This window comes from Octopus sinensis, linkage group LG10 (genome assembly GCF_006345805.1).
Source record: "Octopus sinensis linkage group LG10, ASM634580v1, whole genome shotgun sequence".
NCBI classification, from domain to species: Eukaryota; Metazoa; Mollusca; class Cephalopoda; order Octopoda; family Octopodidae; genus Octopus; species Octopus sinensis.
In genome coordinates this window covers 62,940,615-62,955,614 of record NC_043006.1, presented here as the reverse complement: position 1 = coordinate 62,955,614, position 15,000 = coordinate 62,940,615, and the positions used below count along the sequence as shown (strand labels likewise).

Below are 15,000 nucleotides of genomic sequence, written 5' to 3'. Positions count from 1 at the left end.
ATTGCCAGTAACAGTACCAAGAAAACTATTCGGAATATTTACTGATTGATAATTCCTAACTCATATGTATATTGGCTGAAGGCTTTCATTAAACGAAGTAACATCAACAAGTTTTACATCAGAGCCCAGTTTTACAGAAGCTCAACGTAAGTCCTAGATGTATTTTCATCTTTGATTTGGCAGAATCAAAGGGAATTATACATTCAAAAATTGATTTAAACTGAGATTAACATTTTATTATTTGGGCTAGAAAATAAATAAAAAAACATTCGGAGACTTGTGATATTCCAAATAACTCCGGGAATGTTTCAAATATTAATGGAATAAAAATACAATTCATGTCAACAAAAGATATGGATGAATGTGTATCCATGAATAATGCTGATATTAAGGGCAGTACATAAAATATATTGTTTGACACATCACAACAAACTTAGGACGTTATATATTTGTTATTATCATACAAATGATTGCTAAAAATACTTGATAAAGATTGAAGTATTGAAGTAAATAATGGGACACCAAATGATTTTAAGTGAAAACAACTGAATATTATACGAAATTCTGTGTACTACATTCTCTTTCCACACGTTTGCTTGGCTGTGTCGCGCAGGCTTTGGCTAATTTATTCTTTTTCTTACCGATTTACTGTTGAAACACTCTATCTTTGTTATAATCAATTACGAAAATCAGAATTTAGTAAAATACCTTTGCACTTACTAATATGATGTCTGGAACTTTAATTAACATGAAATTTTGAAATGAGATTTTAATTTAAATCTTTTAAAATAGGAAGGTTGTACGGTAGAACTAAAGGCAGTCACAAGCAGATTGATATCAAGCAGCATAGAAAAGGTAAATCTGTGCTAAATATGACATGAAGTGCACCAGGTTGCATGTAATAAATATGGATGGTACTACATCAATATTAACTTGCTCACATGACACATGCTCCGAAAATATACATTCAAAATATATGCTCCTTTTATTAGAAAACATGAGGTGACTTGCTGTAATTAGAATATCTCAGTGACGCATGAAATGTATGTTAATTTGATAATTCAACACAAAAAAACCACGCGCAATGAGCATCTGTCTTCTGCTAAATATTTCGAAAGAGAAGAGCTAATACCAGTCTCCAAAATATTCTAACTCGAAATATTGTTATATAAGGTGACAATTTGTAATCATATATATATACATCTATATATATATACATACACAACTAGTATATATGTAACACTAGGCAATATTTATATATACATACACACACACAATCACACATATATATAAAATCATAATTAAGTGTATCTAAGAGATACCACCATGCTAGAGATAGCGTCAAAACTTTGCTCTAAAACTACTTCATGTATTATCCAAAAATTCTTTGCTAGTTTATTTATTTATTTGTCTTTTCACCTTGTGCTGTATGAAGTAGTTTTAGAGTCAAGGTTTGACTGCTATCTCTAGCATGGTGGTATCCCTTAAATACCCTTAATTATAATTTTAATAGTAATTAACACCATAGGGTTTTTATTCATATGCTGGCCACTTCATATGGTCGCTTTTTAAGTTATGATATTATCCTTATGTGTGTGTGTGTGTGTGCATGTGTGTGTGTGTGTGTGTGTGTGTGTGCGTGTGTGTGTGTGTTGTGTGTGTGTGTGTGCGTGCGTGTGTGTGTAGTTATATGAAAGTTCAGATTTCAAGTGAGTCACATCTTTAAGTAGGAAAGCACGTGGTCGGGTCACGGAAATTGCTATCGCATTCACTTGGTGAAAACAGTTTTTTTTTTTGCATGATGTAATGATTCTATTCATCCACAAAAACACGTCTGAAACAGTTGTAGTGAGCGAACCAGAATCCATATATTGTTATTAGTGTATATATATATTGAGAGAGTGTGAGTGAGAGACACATAGAGAAGGAGGGAGAGGGAGAGAGAGAGAGCAATAGTTTATAAATAAACTTAAAGGCGTCGAGTGGGTTGGTATTTTACAAAAAAAAAATAAAGTAAATTTTGAACCTGGGATAGCTGTGATAACAGCTTAAAAATTTGGGTAAATACTCCTAGATGACGGGAAAATGTTGCGAGCATGTGGTTTAATGATATAGAGCACTTAACTGATATCTGAATTGGTCACTGTTCGTTTCTCTGTAGCCGCCTACTAGCAACTACTTCTCCGTATTTAGCTTTTAGAGAAGTGTCTTAATAGAAAGAAACCTAAAAGTTGAAAAATCAATTCAAGCCAAAAGGGACGGATAGACATAACAGAATTATTAGAGCATGGGAAAACACATTGTGTTACTTGTTTGCCCTAATATCCTTAATTCAAATGACTCTGAATGCCCTTTTGTACTTTCTATTTCAGTGCCCTTATGTTGGTTAAATACCAATCGCTATCGGTATAATCGACCATTTCATAAGGAGATGCCTTGGCATATCTATAGTCTAATGACTGAAACTGAAAAAGAAGCAAACGAAAAAAACAATAAAGGAAAAAGAATGTTTGTATGAAAATATATTAAACATATATAATTTATGTAAAATCAGAGTGAAATATAAGGTTGTCCCAAGAGTTCGTAGAAAGTCTTGGAAAATAACGGCCTTTATTTTGAGGAATAATTTTTGTTGTTTTTGTTCGTACTTGGCGAGTAAAAATTCAATTTTCGCAAGTGTTTACGAACTCTTGGGACAACCTAATATTACAGTCATTATGTAGAAAGCAATTTCGCATTTTAGTGTTTGACTCATTCAATCAAATCTCACAACTAGATGAGATGAAGTTTCGTTTTTTTTCCACATTATTAAGGAACATGTGCAACATTATTCTACGGAAGTAAACGGTAGAATTCTTACAATCTAAATTTCAAATGAAAAAAATAACAAGTCTTCAGCATTAGATACCTGTCTCAGATCTATTTGATTCTGATAAATAGTAAACAAAATAATAACATAAATCTACTTACCAACTGTGTAATTTGCTGTTTGTATTCGTTTATTAGCACTTACTCTGCAGTTGTAAAACCAATCGTTTGTATAGTAATCGTATTCAACTGACAAATCTTTCACGTTGATACGTCCATCAGGCATGATATAAGCGTAAGGACAGAATAAGTAATAATCCTTGTATTCATTGACGTTATAACAATTTCCAGCTGCAAACATATCAGGGTCACCTTCGACCATATTTCTTACACTGGAATATAGAAGGAACTCTGAATCCATCAAACCTGATGGGTCATTCTTCCAAAGTCTTGTAAGGAGGTTAGCTCTGCTTAAGGCTACATCTGCTTGCTTTTTGAACCTGTTTAAACCATACTGACGTACTACACCCGCACCAAGATTATATGATGTACCTTTCGTGCAGTTTTTCTTATTCTTCTTATATTCTTCGACAAGACTGAGAAATTTAGAAACAATATCGTCATCGTCATCGACAGAGCCAGCAACATCATTCCCTTCATTTTTTCCTCCATCAGATGTTCCATACTCATTTATATCATCGTCTGTTGCATTCAGGTCTAAATATTGATATGTGTAATAGCCCTCTACCGTTGTGTTTCTGACTGATGCTTCGGTCACAGAATTTTCAAAAGCCAGAGAAAATGTTGTTCCAATTATCAAAATAAGTAAAATATAAGTGCACATTAGGGGCACTAAGGAAATGTGTTTCAATCCGTATCTGTACATGATTTTGCTTTGCTTTTGCAAATCAATATTTTTCTTACTTCTTTTTTGGTGAGTTTGTATAGCTTAGAGGGAGTATGGCTATACACTTAGTAGCTTTCAGTAGATGTGAGATGCCCCCAAACTGCCATCACTGAATAATGTATATTCTGCAAAAAATAAAATAAAAAAGTTACAGTTTAATAAACATGGACATTTCTACTTTAAGAACTTATATCTATAAACGGAAATACATCTTACATCACAATAATTTCTTTACAATGCCAGTTTATACCTTGCAAACGTAAATCATAATATTAAACATGACATCACCAATACTATAATCTAAATATCATTTCTCGACAATAATGAACATAAATATATATTTATTTTGTCTCCTCACTGTAAAATATCATTTTGAATGATGTAATGTAAAATAGAAGTTCTTGTTGAAGGGATATTATGATTGTTTGAGAGAATTTGACTTTAAAATCTGTTTTCTCCTCAAGATTGAAAGAACATGTTTTCCTCATTTGGTATGATTTCTTCCTATTTCCCGAGTAGAAAGCTGATTCTATCACCGGAAATAAGTGTTATGAATCTAAAATGATCGAAATCAAAGTCTTAGCGACACGAATCAAACAGTTTTAAGTTCTTAAAGAAATTCTTATTTTCCTAATATGTCTGCTATGCATGTTACAAACTTTATAAAGTTGTATACGACCGTTAAGTTTGTCCACTAAAGCAGAATAGCATAAAATATCAACAAAGAATCAATATAGCCAAGAAAATATATTTGCGTTTATTTGTTGTAAATAATCATCATATGCAATCCCTCAGCAGTTTCTTCAAACTCAGTGAATGTTATTGAAATAGAAGCACACCTATTTTGAAGTATACGATTGCTTAGGATGTAATCATGTGTGGAATGCATGAATTCTTTGTCCATTCATAATAAGCCCGATGCTTATAAGAATGTAAAAATTAATAACATATAATAGACTAGCAGATATATCCGGCGTTGCCTGGGTTAAAGAGAATAATGAAATTTTAAAATGTTATCTAGATTACGCAGGTCTCACCTGCTAGTAGCTGATATACGAACTTTCTACATTAATAACTCTCCAACTCATGACAGCATGATACATAAACGTTAATTAAAATGTTAAAAGAAAGTTTTCAACTCATATATGTATATAAAGTAAATACATGTAATTCCAGAACATGTTTTGTGTAGATTATTTCGTAAACACAAAACAGGTACAAATTACAAACAATGAAATGTCGACTTCGGTGATTCATTTGACAGAAGTAGTAGAGAGCCAATCCGATGATAAATCTGACCTTGGATCTTGAAAGTTTGCATGAATCCTGGCTCAGTTAAATCTCTTGTGACCCCAAATGATGTCATCTGTAGTGCAGCTTTGTATTGTCTAATCTTGTTTTGGAATATTGGTCAGCTGATGACAACAGTTTCTTCAGTGGCTCTGGAGGTTGGGGGATTGCGGAATTTAATCTTTCCACCACTGCAGCACAGTGCAGATGTCTCTCAGACCACTTCCTTGATTTACAATGTATGCTCCCAATTGTCATTCCTCCAATAAAAACTCTAAGTGTCATCTGCATAGTGAACTGCTGGATCATAATTCATAGCTGCTTCATAGAAGTTGCTTCTCTGAGCTGTTGCAGCTGCTCTTCGTTCTGCAGTGATCCTATTCCTCGTTAGCCGTGCATACTCTCTTCATTACTTTGAGATGGTATGGCTTTTGTAGTGCACAACATGTTCGTTTCTTGGTATGCTCTCCTTTCTGCAGCTGCCTCTCTTTTCCTGGACAGAGACATTCTTTTGACTGATCTTGACATTGTAGACAAATTTGACACTTTCTTTCTAGGCGTGGTCATATACAGAAATACACGGTTGCAGAAGATAGTAAACAATGAAAATAACTGGGTAACGGAAATTATATTTCTTAATACGACAGACAGACAGTAAATAAGAAATGTTTACGGAAAATAAAAAAACTGTACGGTTGAAGGTAATTTGTCACTTAGTGGTCCAAACAGCCATTATTGAAGGAACCAGAAAAATGCCGTTAACTACAGAAAAATGCAAAACCGTTGCAAAAGTAACTAAGAAATTTTAAAGGAAATTAACTAAGTGTGCGGATCTAAGTGAAATTGTTAAAGTTACTTCTGTCAGTAAATTATGAACTTACTTTTGTCCGTAATTCCGTCAACAAAAAAAAAGAACAAAACGCTGCAAAAGTTACTTCTGTCAGTGAATTGTATATGAAATTACTTTCATCAGTAATTGTGATCTTTCTGTTAGTAATTTGTCGTTGTTGTTTGTAAATGGCGATTGAAATCTTATAGTGAACTATAAGTTACTTCCGTTTTCCACGTAACCAAGGAACGTGCTTTTTCTGCCCCAGCGGGCCCCGTTACTCATAATGTGAAAAATTTTGGAACATATGTAATGTATGTTCCCAGTTTGGAGAAAATCAATTAAAAGTTTCGGCCTTTATAAATTTTACACACACACACACACACACACACACACACACAACATGGTTTATAATATATGATGAGAATAATATTACATTATAGAATATTTAATAAGAAAAGGTTTTATCATTTATCAAATGAAAAACAGAAAAATAATTAGGTACTATTTTCCACACTGGAGCTTCAGATTTTATCTGATATTTGAGAATGTGCATAATGCAAGTTTATAAAACGTAATTGTATTCTGAGAATTACGCAGCTGTCAAAAGTAGGAGGCTTGGAAGACTTACTGTGAAGAATTATGCAGCAGGTTTTATGATAACAAGTAAATATATCTGATGTCTTCAGTAACTGATATACAAAGAATACAAAACAAATTGAATTTACTTCTTGTTTATAGAGAGTAATGTGTAGAATATTCAATAAGGAGGTCTATATAGCAATTTTCATCCATTAGTAAATTGTTACATTCAACCTGAAATATTACATCCAGTCAAAGAAATTAAAGACAATTTGTCCTGCTATAAATGCGGTTGAAACAGTAAGCAAAAACAGAAATAGAATCATGCACAAGAACATTATAAAACTAAACGGTGTTTGAATGAGCTTCATAATGTTAAGTTAAAACCGAATCGTTCGTGATAATGACAGTGATTACAAAATAATAAAGAGTAAAAGGAAAAAAACTTCAGCACAATCTCAACTGAAATAATGATATTTTGGCATTTCGCGACTTAGAAATAATTTAAAAAGTGTTTTTGGTCTTTTGTCAATAAATCGTGTGGTATTATTGCCACATAACTATTGTAATAATGACTGCATTATGTCTGGCCTGTTAGTTCGAAGAAAGAATATAGATTTCCAATTTTGTTGTTCTCAATTTAGCTTACGTCATAACAAAAGGTAAGTAAGAACTATGATCAAAATTTTTCATTAGTGGATGCTATGTGTTCAATTGACCAAGAAAGAAAGAATGTATTTCCGGTTCTCCGGAAGTAACTGAACTGATATTTAGCTGCAAAACAGGCGGGCAGATAGACGTATTTTGAACATGTCTATAAAAGTTTAAATATATTATAATTTTGTTATAATAATAATAATTATTATTATTATTATCATTATTGTTATTATTATTATTATTATTATTATTATTATTATTATCATTATTATTATTATTATTATTATTATTATTACTATTACTATTACTATTATTATTATTATTATTATTATTATTATTATTATTATTATTATTATTATTATTATTCAGTAGTTTTATTTTTATAGCGTGCTTTCACTTCACTACCGAGCGCAGCTCTGTGTGCCTGGGTATGTGCTGTGATTTGTTGTGATGCTCTGATGGTTATTGTATGGAAAGTGTTCTGCGTAGGATGTGTGCAGTGCCTAGTAGTGCAATTTTCTGTATGTTATATGTGTTTGTAAGTCCTAGTGTTTTTGTTATGTATTTGTCTGAATATTTTTTTATCATGCCTAATGCACCTACTATGATAGGAATTGTTTCTGTTTTCAGATTTCACATTCTAGTTACCTCTATTTCCAGGTCTTTGTATTTTGAGAGTTTCTCCATTTCTTTTAGAGACACGTTGTCATTATTATTATTATTATTATTATTATTATTATATTATTATTATTATTATTATTATTATCATTATTATTATTATTATTATTATATTATTATTATTATTATTATTATTATTATTATTATTATTATTCTGGATGAAATATCTCAATCGAATACTTATATCTTTTCGATAGTGTTTTCAAACGTCACGTTAATAAGACTTACTATAATTATATATATATATATAATTGGGAAACACCATATGTTCAATTTTCCAGCCAAGTCATAATACGATTTCATTAACTCTCCCTTATTTCCACCGCAACCTTTATATTTGTTCTCTGTACATATCTGTACGCTATATATTTACATGGATCCAAATCGAAGGTAGTACATTTGTGGAAATGTAACTTCAGAATGATGAAATATATTGCATGAATATTTATCAGTTCTTAAGCTTTTACATAAACATTCAACTCCTAATTGATGTGAAACTAAAGAAACATTTTGTTCATTATTTACATTTGACGGATATTTGTCCTCATCTTTTATGCTGTTAACACAACGTTTCGGCTGATATACTCTCCAGCCTTCTTCAGGTGTCTTGGGGAAACTTCGAACCTGGGTTCTCATTCCTAAGGTATTTTTCGATGTAGTTCTTCTTCTTCTTATTATTATTCAGGTCACTGCCTGGAATCGAACTTGGAATCCGAGTTCGATTCCAGGCAGTGACCAGAATAACAATAACAACAACAACAACAACAACAATAATAATAATAATAATAATAATAATAAAAATAATAATAATAATAATAACAATAAAAATAAAAATAATAATAATAATAATAATAATAATAATAATAATAATAATAATAATAATAATAATAATATGATGATGAAGAAGAAGAAGAAGAAGAAGAAGAAGAAGAAGAAGAAGAAGAAGAAGAAGAAGAAGAAGAAGAAGAAAAGAAGGAAAAGAAGGAAAAGAAGAACAACAACAGCGACAAATACCCTTGGAATGAGAACCCGGGTTCGAAATTTCCCCAAGACACCTGATGAAGGCTGGGTGGGTATATCAGCTGGAACGTTGTGTCAACAACAAAAATGAGGACAAATATCCGTCAAATGTAAATAATGTACATAATTCGTCATCTCTTAAATATAGATCTGTGAAACATTTTATTTTTATGCATCCACTACAATCTATCTATCTATCTATCTATCTATCTATCTATCTATCTATCTATCTATCTATCTATCTATCTATCTATCTATCTATCTATCTATCTATCTATTCATCTGTCTGCCTGTCTGTCTGTCTTTGTATCTATCTATCTATCCGTCCATCTATCTATCTTTTCGTCCACGTGCTGGAAAGAAGATTGGTGGTTGGCACATCTTTCTTTGAAACTAGTTTCAGATACATAAGATATTTTTCTTTTCATTTTCGTTATTTGGTAGATATCTCTCACTCGCTCTCTCTTTCTCGAACACACAAACACACAGAGACACACACACATATGAGACTCTATAAACGATCAAGGCATATCAAATTAGCTAGGCAGAATAACGCAAATCAGACAGTTAATTGATCATTTTAATACGGAATGCATCGTATTAAAGTTCCGTTTTAGGCAATCCACAGTTACAATAGTATCCAAAAGTATCCAACGATAAATGGAAACTGAAGCGTGGTATAAAGACATAACATAGATAAAAACAGGCAAATAAGTTATGTTGTATTGCTACAATCATTTCAGTAGGAGTCTTTATTGTGACAAGCATAATGCAATTAGATACATTGTGTAATATGTTAGATAACTCCCAACGCAGCAGGCTACCAAAGAAAATGATTGAGCTGTAACTTCTTGGTTAATCAACAAGTGATATTTCTAATCAGAATTACTAAATTTAATAAATTTAAGGCGGTGGAATAAAGTCGCAAATATAAAGAGAGGCATTGATATCAAAGGCCAGTAGTGTCAGAACTTATTTGAATACAGCAGATAATAGGCGCAAAGCATGACATTTGACTCTACCAAAACACGCTCAAAGTCAGCTGCCGACGCTGCTCTAAAATTATTATTGTATAACATTACTTCAAAGGGAACGTTAGTTATTCATTCACTTAATTAATCTTGATAAACTTGTTCAGCAAATGAATAGAATATTAGCATCACTGAATGGAAATCCACCAAGGGACAATAATTTAGTACAAAACCGCAGATCAGCTAAGTTCTCTGTGAAATTCTGGAAGATAGGGAAAGTAAAGAAGGATAAAGTGGAAAAGGTAAATTAGATGAATCAAGTAGATAGAGGGAAAGTGGCCCATGCAATAGCATGGACAATTACATAAATGTGTACTTTAGAATAATGTAATTTGTATATATAATGAACCGTGTTAACTTAAAGATATATATTTATAAATCGTTTCATTTATGTTGGTTGAGCAGCAAAATATGTATATATATAAGTTGATAAGTTGCAAAGTATCTATTAGTTGAAAGGCCAGAGCTTAATTAAGAAAGAAAAGCAGAACTGATAAATTCGTGAGATAAACCGAAAACGATTTCTTAACGTTTTCCAATCACAACAGTCGCCATAATATTTAGAAAAATATCAATTAAAATCACACAGGCTCAGTAGCTAAAGCAATACCTAGGAATTTAAAATAATTGTGATTAACAAGGGAATGTTGAAAATTGTAAGAGCTATGGAGGCCCTATATGCTATTAAGAGATCAATAATAATAGTAGTAACGCTAATGCCCATAATTATATTGTTACTGGAAGCAATGATAATATGATGAATAGGAATTATACTAGAAATATTAATAGTAATAAAAGCAACCGTAGTAACACCATTAAAACTCTTGATAGTAATGACAATAATGATAGTAATAATAAGAATCCAAGCCGTTAATACATGGGCCATAGCATCATTCGGGATGGAGCTGGAATCATAAACTGTCAAAAGAAAGGACTGATGAAAATGGATACGAAGACAAGAAAAATATTGACAGTTCATAGCGCCTTCCACCCTAAGAATGACGCCGATAGGCTGTAGTTGTCCACAGGAATAGGCTAAGGGAAGGATTGTATCGAAGCAGAGGAAACAGCTGAGGGTGGTATGTAAAACCATGTTGGAAAAGGAATAGGAATCAAAACAATAACTTATTTGGTTTTGTTTGGAGGAACAGTTTAGCCGTCCCTCCTGTTAGAGTGAGGTATTTCCACCAACAAATCACCAAGTGTTCTCTTAGTGATGTTCCCTAGAAAATCTCCGATTTCCTGCGGGAATGTGATTTTTAGGTGTGTGTATGTGTCTTGTGTCGTTTGAAATATTTGTATGTGTGTAGGTAGGGGTACTGGGTGTCACAAAATCTGTTTGTGTTGTGTTGGTGTTGGTTTTTATGTAATTCATGAGATCTGCGTGCTTTGAGGTAATTGCTATGTAGTTTATAATGGTACTGCTTTTACTTTGTATTTGCTGCTGCTGCTGTTGTTTTGTTCTTGTCTATGTGGGATGGGTTGTGTTTGTGGTGGTGTTGGTTGAAGTAGTGTTTCAGGTGTTTGTGGAAGTGATGGTGACGTAGTGTCTGTTTTGGGTGTTTTTTAGCTTTGCAGCTTTTGTCTTTTCCTCTCCACTGTATGGATGAATATTGTTCTTTTTCTGTGGTTTTGCGTCTCTTCCTGTATTTTCCTCGTCCCAATCAGTTTCGGTACATATATGTGACAATCGCGTGTGACATGGTAGTTTGCACCCTGCTTTCGTTAACTGCCTTAGGTTCCTGTGTAGACACAAGAAGACATGGACATTCTGTCATTCCTCCCACACCCTGAGAAACAATGATGATGTGATAAATTGGGCGATAGTTGCACAGGCATGGAACTCATCTATTTTCTGCTAAGCAGACTGGAGCAACATAAAACGAACTAACTTGCTCCATATCACGAGTTAGCCAGTCCATCACCTTATACAGTAGAGTACGTGCCTTTGAAGCTCACATGCATACACACATATATATAATATATATATAATATATATATAATATAATATATATATAATATAATATATTTTACTGAGATCTCCCTTTTTAGTAGAAGAAATAGCTATAACTCTTTGACTGCTATTTCTAAATTCGGTATGTGGTAAGGCAATTCGTTGCTAAACCCTTTATTGCTTAGTATAATATAATATATATATAATATATTGACTATTTTTCCTCTTGAAGTCTTCCGTTTCCTAAAGTATAGGTTCACAACTTAAGTATCGTTGTACACTCAGCGTTGAATTCTCCACTTTTGACAGTGGCTAGATCATCAACTTCACTGGATCCAACATTGCATATTGGTCGATGTTTAATTTAGAAACTCGGTTTTACTAACATCTTCCATAAGTTACGGCTTTGTAGCGTGATATTTACTTGATCATACTTAATCTTTCGTCAAACAATAACAACTCAGCTTTTTGCTGTCACACACAGACACAGACAGACACACACACACACACACACACACACGCACTCATGCACACACACATACACAAACACACGTGTAAAGATAAAACCATTATGATATTACTATAATATATTCCTTATGATATCAAAATAATATAGTGTATCTTGTTATCAATAGTCAGCGGCGTAATATCGAGAATAAAAATGCAGAACAACATATATTAATCCCCTCGAGATGCTTTTCTCTCACGTTTTATTGAATAATTTAAATTTGTCACCTGAAAACTATCACGGTTAGTATTTGACGTAAGGGAAGCTTTAGAAAGCAATGAATATTGAAAGCAGCAGATGTTTTTATTTAAATGAACTCTTATATAAAATTTTACTCTTTACTTTCCTCTCCTTCTTCCTCTGTCACACACAAACATATGCCAGCACACATATATACATACATAGGTACGTACGTAATACAAGCATAAATATATGTGAGTGTATGTGTGTACACCCACACACATATATACGTTCACATACTCACAGACAAATGCGCTTGTGTGTGTATGTATGACGAGCTTTACATAAGACAGATGTAATACACACACACACATACACATACAGTATACTGTTCCGTTGTTGGTAGAATCAACAAAAACTACCCATCCAAAGAGAGATAAATATCATTTGATAAGCAATAGTTCAGGCTCAAAATAAAAATGGCTGATCTCTGAGAAAAAACGATAGAGAACAAAAAATTACTAGAAAAAGACAGCTTGGAGGGCAGTGATATGAGTCCTGTCCTATTGGTCTGTTAGAAGGGGAATTAACTATGGTTGGTGGGATTAGTCCGATACAGAATAGCTAAAGTTTGCAAGACAGTATGGCAAACTTGTAACGGGTGGTGATCTATGGTTTCATAGCAGATATTTCTCGAGATAACGGCAACTTATGAAGCTTTCAGTTCTCGAATTTTGTAGATCAATTGAATTCTTAGCTTTCAATGAGATTTGAGTTATGTTAGTAAAACATGTACTTCCTTGATCCATTAATATTGAGGAATGGCGTAGATCGCTCTACGATGCTCTTATAGATAGTTTGTGAGGTATGCTTAGCATTCAGCCAGCTAACGTTAATTATTTTAAAATTTTCACATTGCCATTTTGTGTAATCAACCACTGATTCCTATGGTAAATTCTATAAATACTGACTGGCGAAAGTTCAGTGTTACGACGCAAAATGGAGTATGCATGCGCGCCAATATGTTTTTTATAGTTTTACTACTAAGTGATAAACTACCAACTTACCTAGAAATTCTATGTCCCCTATGACCAGAAACATTATCTTCCACCTCCCTCTCTTTCTCCCCCTCTTCTAACAAATTCCCACTTACTACCACTCCTAATCTTTTTCTTTCTACCCTCTTGGCATTCTCCCCTGTATTATTCTTCTGATATACAGAGTGCCACAATATATTTACTGATATATTTACAGTTGACATAGTAAATGGCCCCAGCCTATATGCACATTCTTACCAAATTTCCACCTACTCTTCCCCCATCTCCTTTTCTTTATTCTTATTCTTTTTCTTAACAACTTAAACATTTGTCCACTCTCATATATGATTTCTTCATGCCTATTGTGTTCTCTCATCCCGTGTTTTCCACTCTTTTTCGATCAAATCTCTGCGAGTTATAACTTGGAATTCCTTGACGACTATGTAACCTTCATTTAACAAAGGTATCTTCGGCCTGATGAGTAGCTAGTGGAGTACCTCTCATTGAGTAGTTACTACTTCTGAGGGTCTGCTAGCTAGGAAACATGTAGCCTGGATATTACCTCCTCCATTCCCTAAATCTGTATTTTTATTCGCTAACATTGCAAACCCTGTTGCAAACCGTGAACAATAAAATAACTTTCTTCAGCTTATCGAACATCGATATGGAAAAATTACTACCATTTATATGTGGAAACTTGTGTAAATGTCCTCTCATATATAACACTTGTAATTCACAGAAACTTCCTGTTAAAAGAGAATCTGTGTCATTTTCTTTGCATAAACGAACTAATAGTAGAATGAATAATTTTCTAAACTTGATGCGTTTCAAATAATATTTATGAGAATTCAAACACAGAAAACAGAAAACGGATTTATCAATTTCTCGTACGAATAATTTCAATATACGAGGTCGTATTAAAAAGTTCCCGGACTAGATATGTAGCATTCCTGCCCCTTTTGTAATCCGTACTAGAAGTCGTTTTCCGTAAGCGAGTCGAAGACCTACGATTTACTCTGAATCAGGACAACGGTGTTAAAAAGGCGACCTTTGAGCTGCATGTTCATCTTGAGGAAGAGATGGAAGTCGGCAGGTGCTAAATCTGGCGAATAGGGTGGGTACGCAAGCGATACCATGTTGTTTTTGGAAAGAAACTCACGAGGGAGTAGAATTCGGTGGCATGGTTCATTGTCGTCATGAAAAATCCAATTCTTCACGTTCCACAGATCGCTAAAACGATTCAAAATGTCGCATTAGAACTTTCAATTGACGGTCTGGCTATGGGAGTCGAATTGTTGATGCACAATACCGCGTATGTTGAAAAACCTATTAGGGACGTCCTTCTGCTTTTGAAGCGCCTGCGTCACTGGAATCATTGCGTAAACCCCATTGCCTTGTTTCTGCACGCTTGTCGAAGCATGCTCAATATTTCAGTAGTAGATTTCCCAAGTCTAACGAAAAATTTTATGTTAGCTCTTTGTCCCAACTTCCTGTCCATCATAAAAATAGCAGACTACAC

General features: G+C 33.3%; 1 protein-coding gene across 7 annotated transcripts in view; it reads right to left on the bottom strand.

The window, feature by feature from the left end:
- Positions 1-15,000, bottom strand: part of LOC115216514 (probable G-protein coupled receptor CG31760) — an 895,090-nt gene that overhangs the window by 418,793 nt on the left and 461,297 nt on the right. For all 7 annotated transcript variants that reach the window (XM_036506718.1, XM_036506717.1, XM_036506716.1 and 4 more), the window contains one exon: positions 2,971-3,840. In XM_036506718.1, coding sequence (XP_036362611.1) covers positions 2,971-3,694 — 724 coding nt within the window. In that variant the 5' untranslated portion in view covers positions 3,695-3,840. The remainder of the gene's footprint in view (positions 1-2,970; positions 3,841-15,000) is intronic.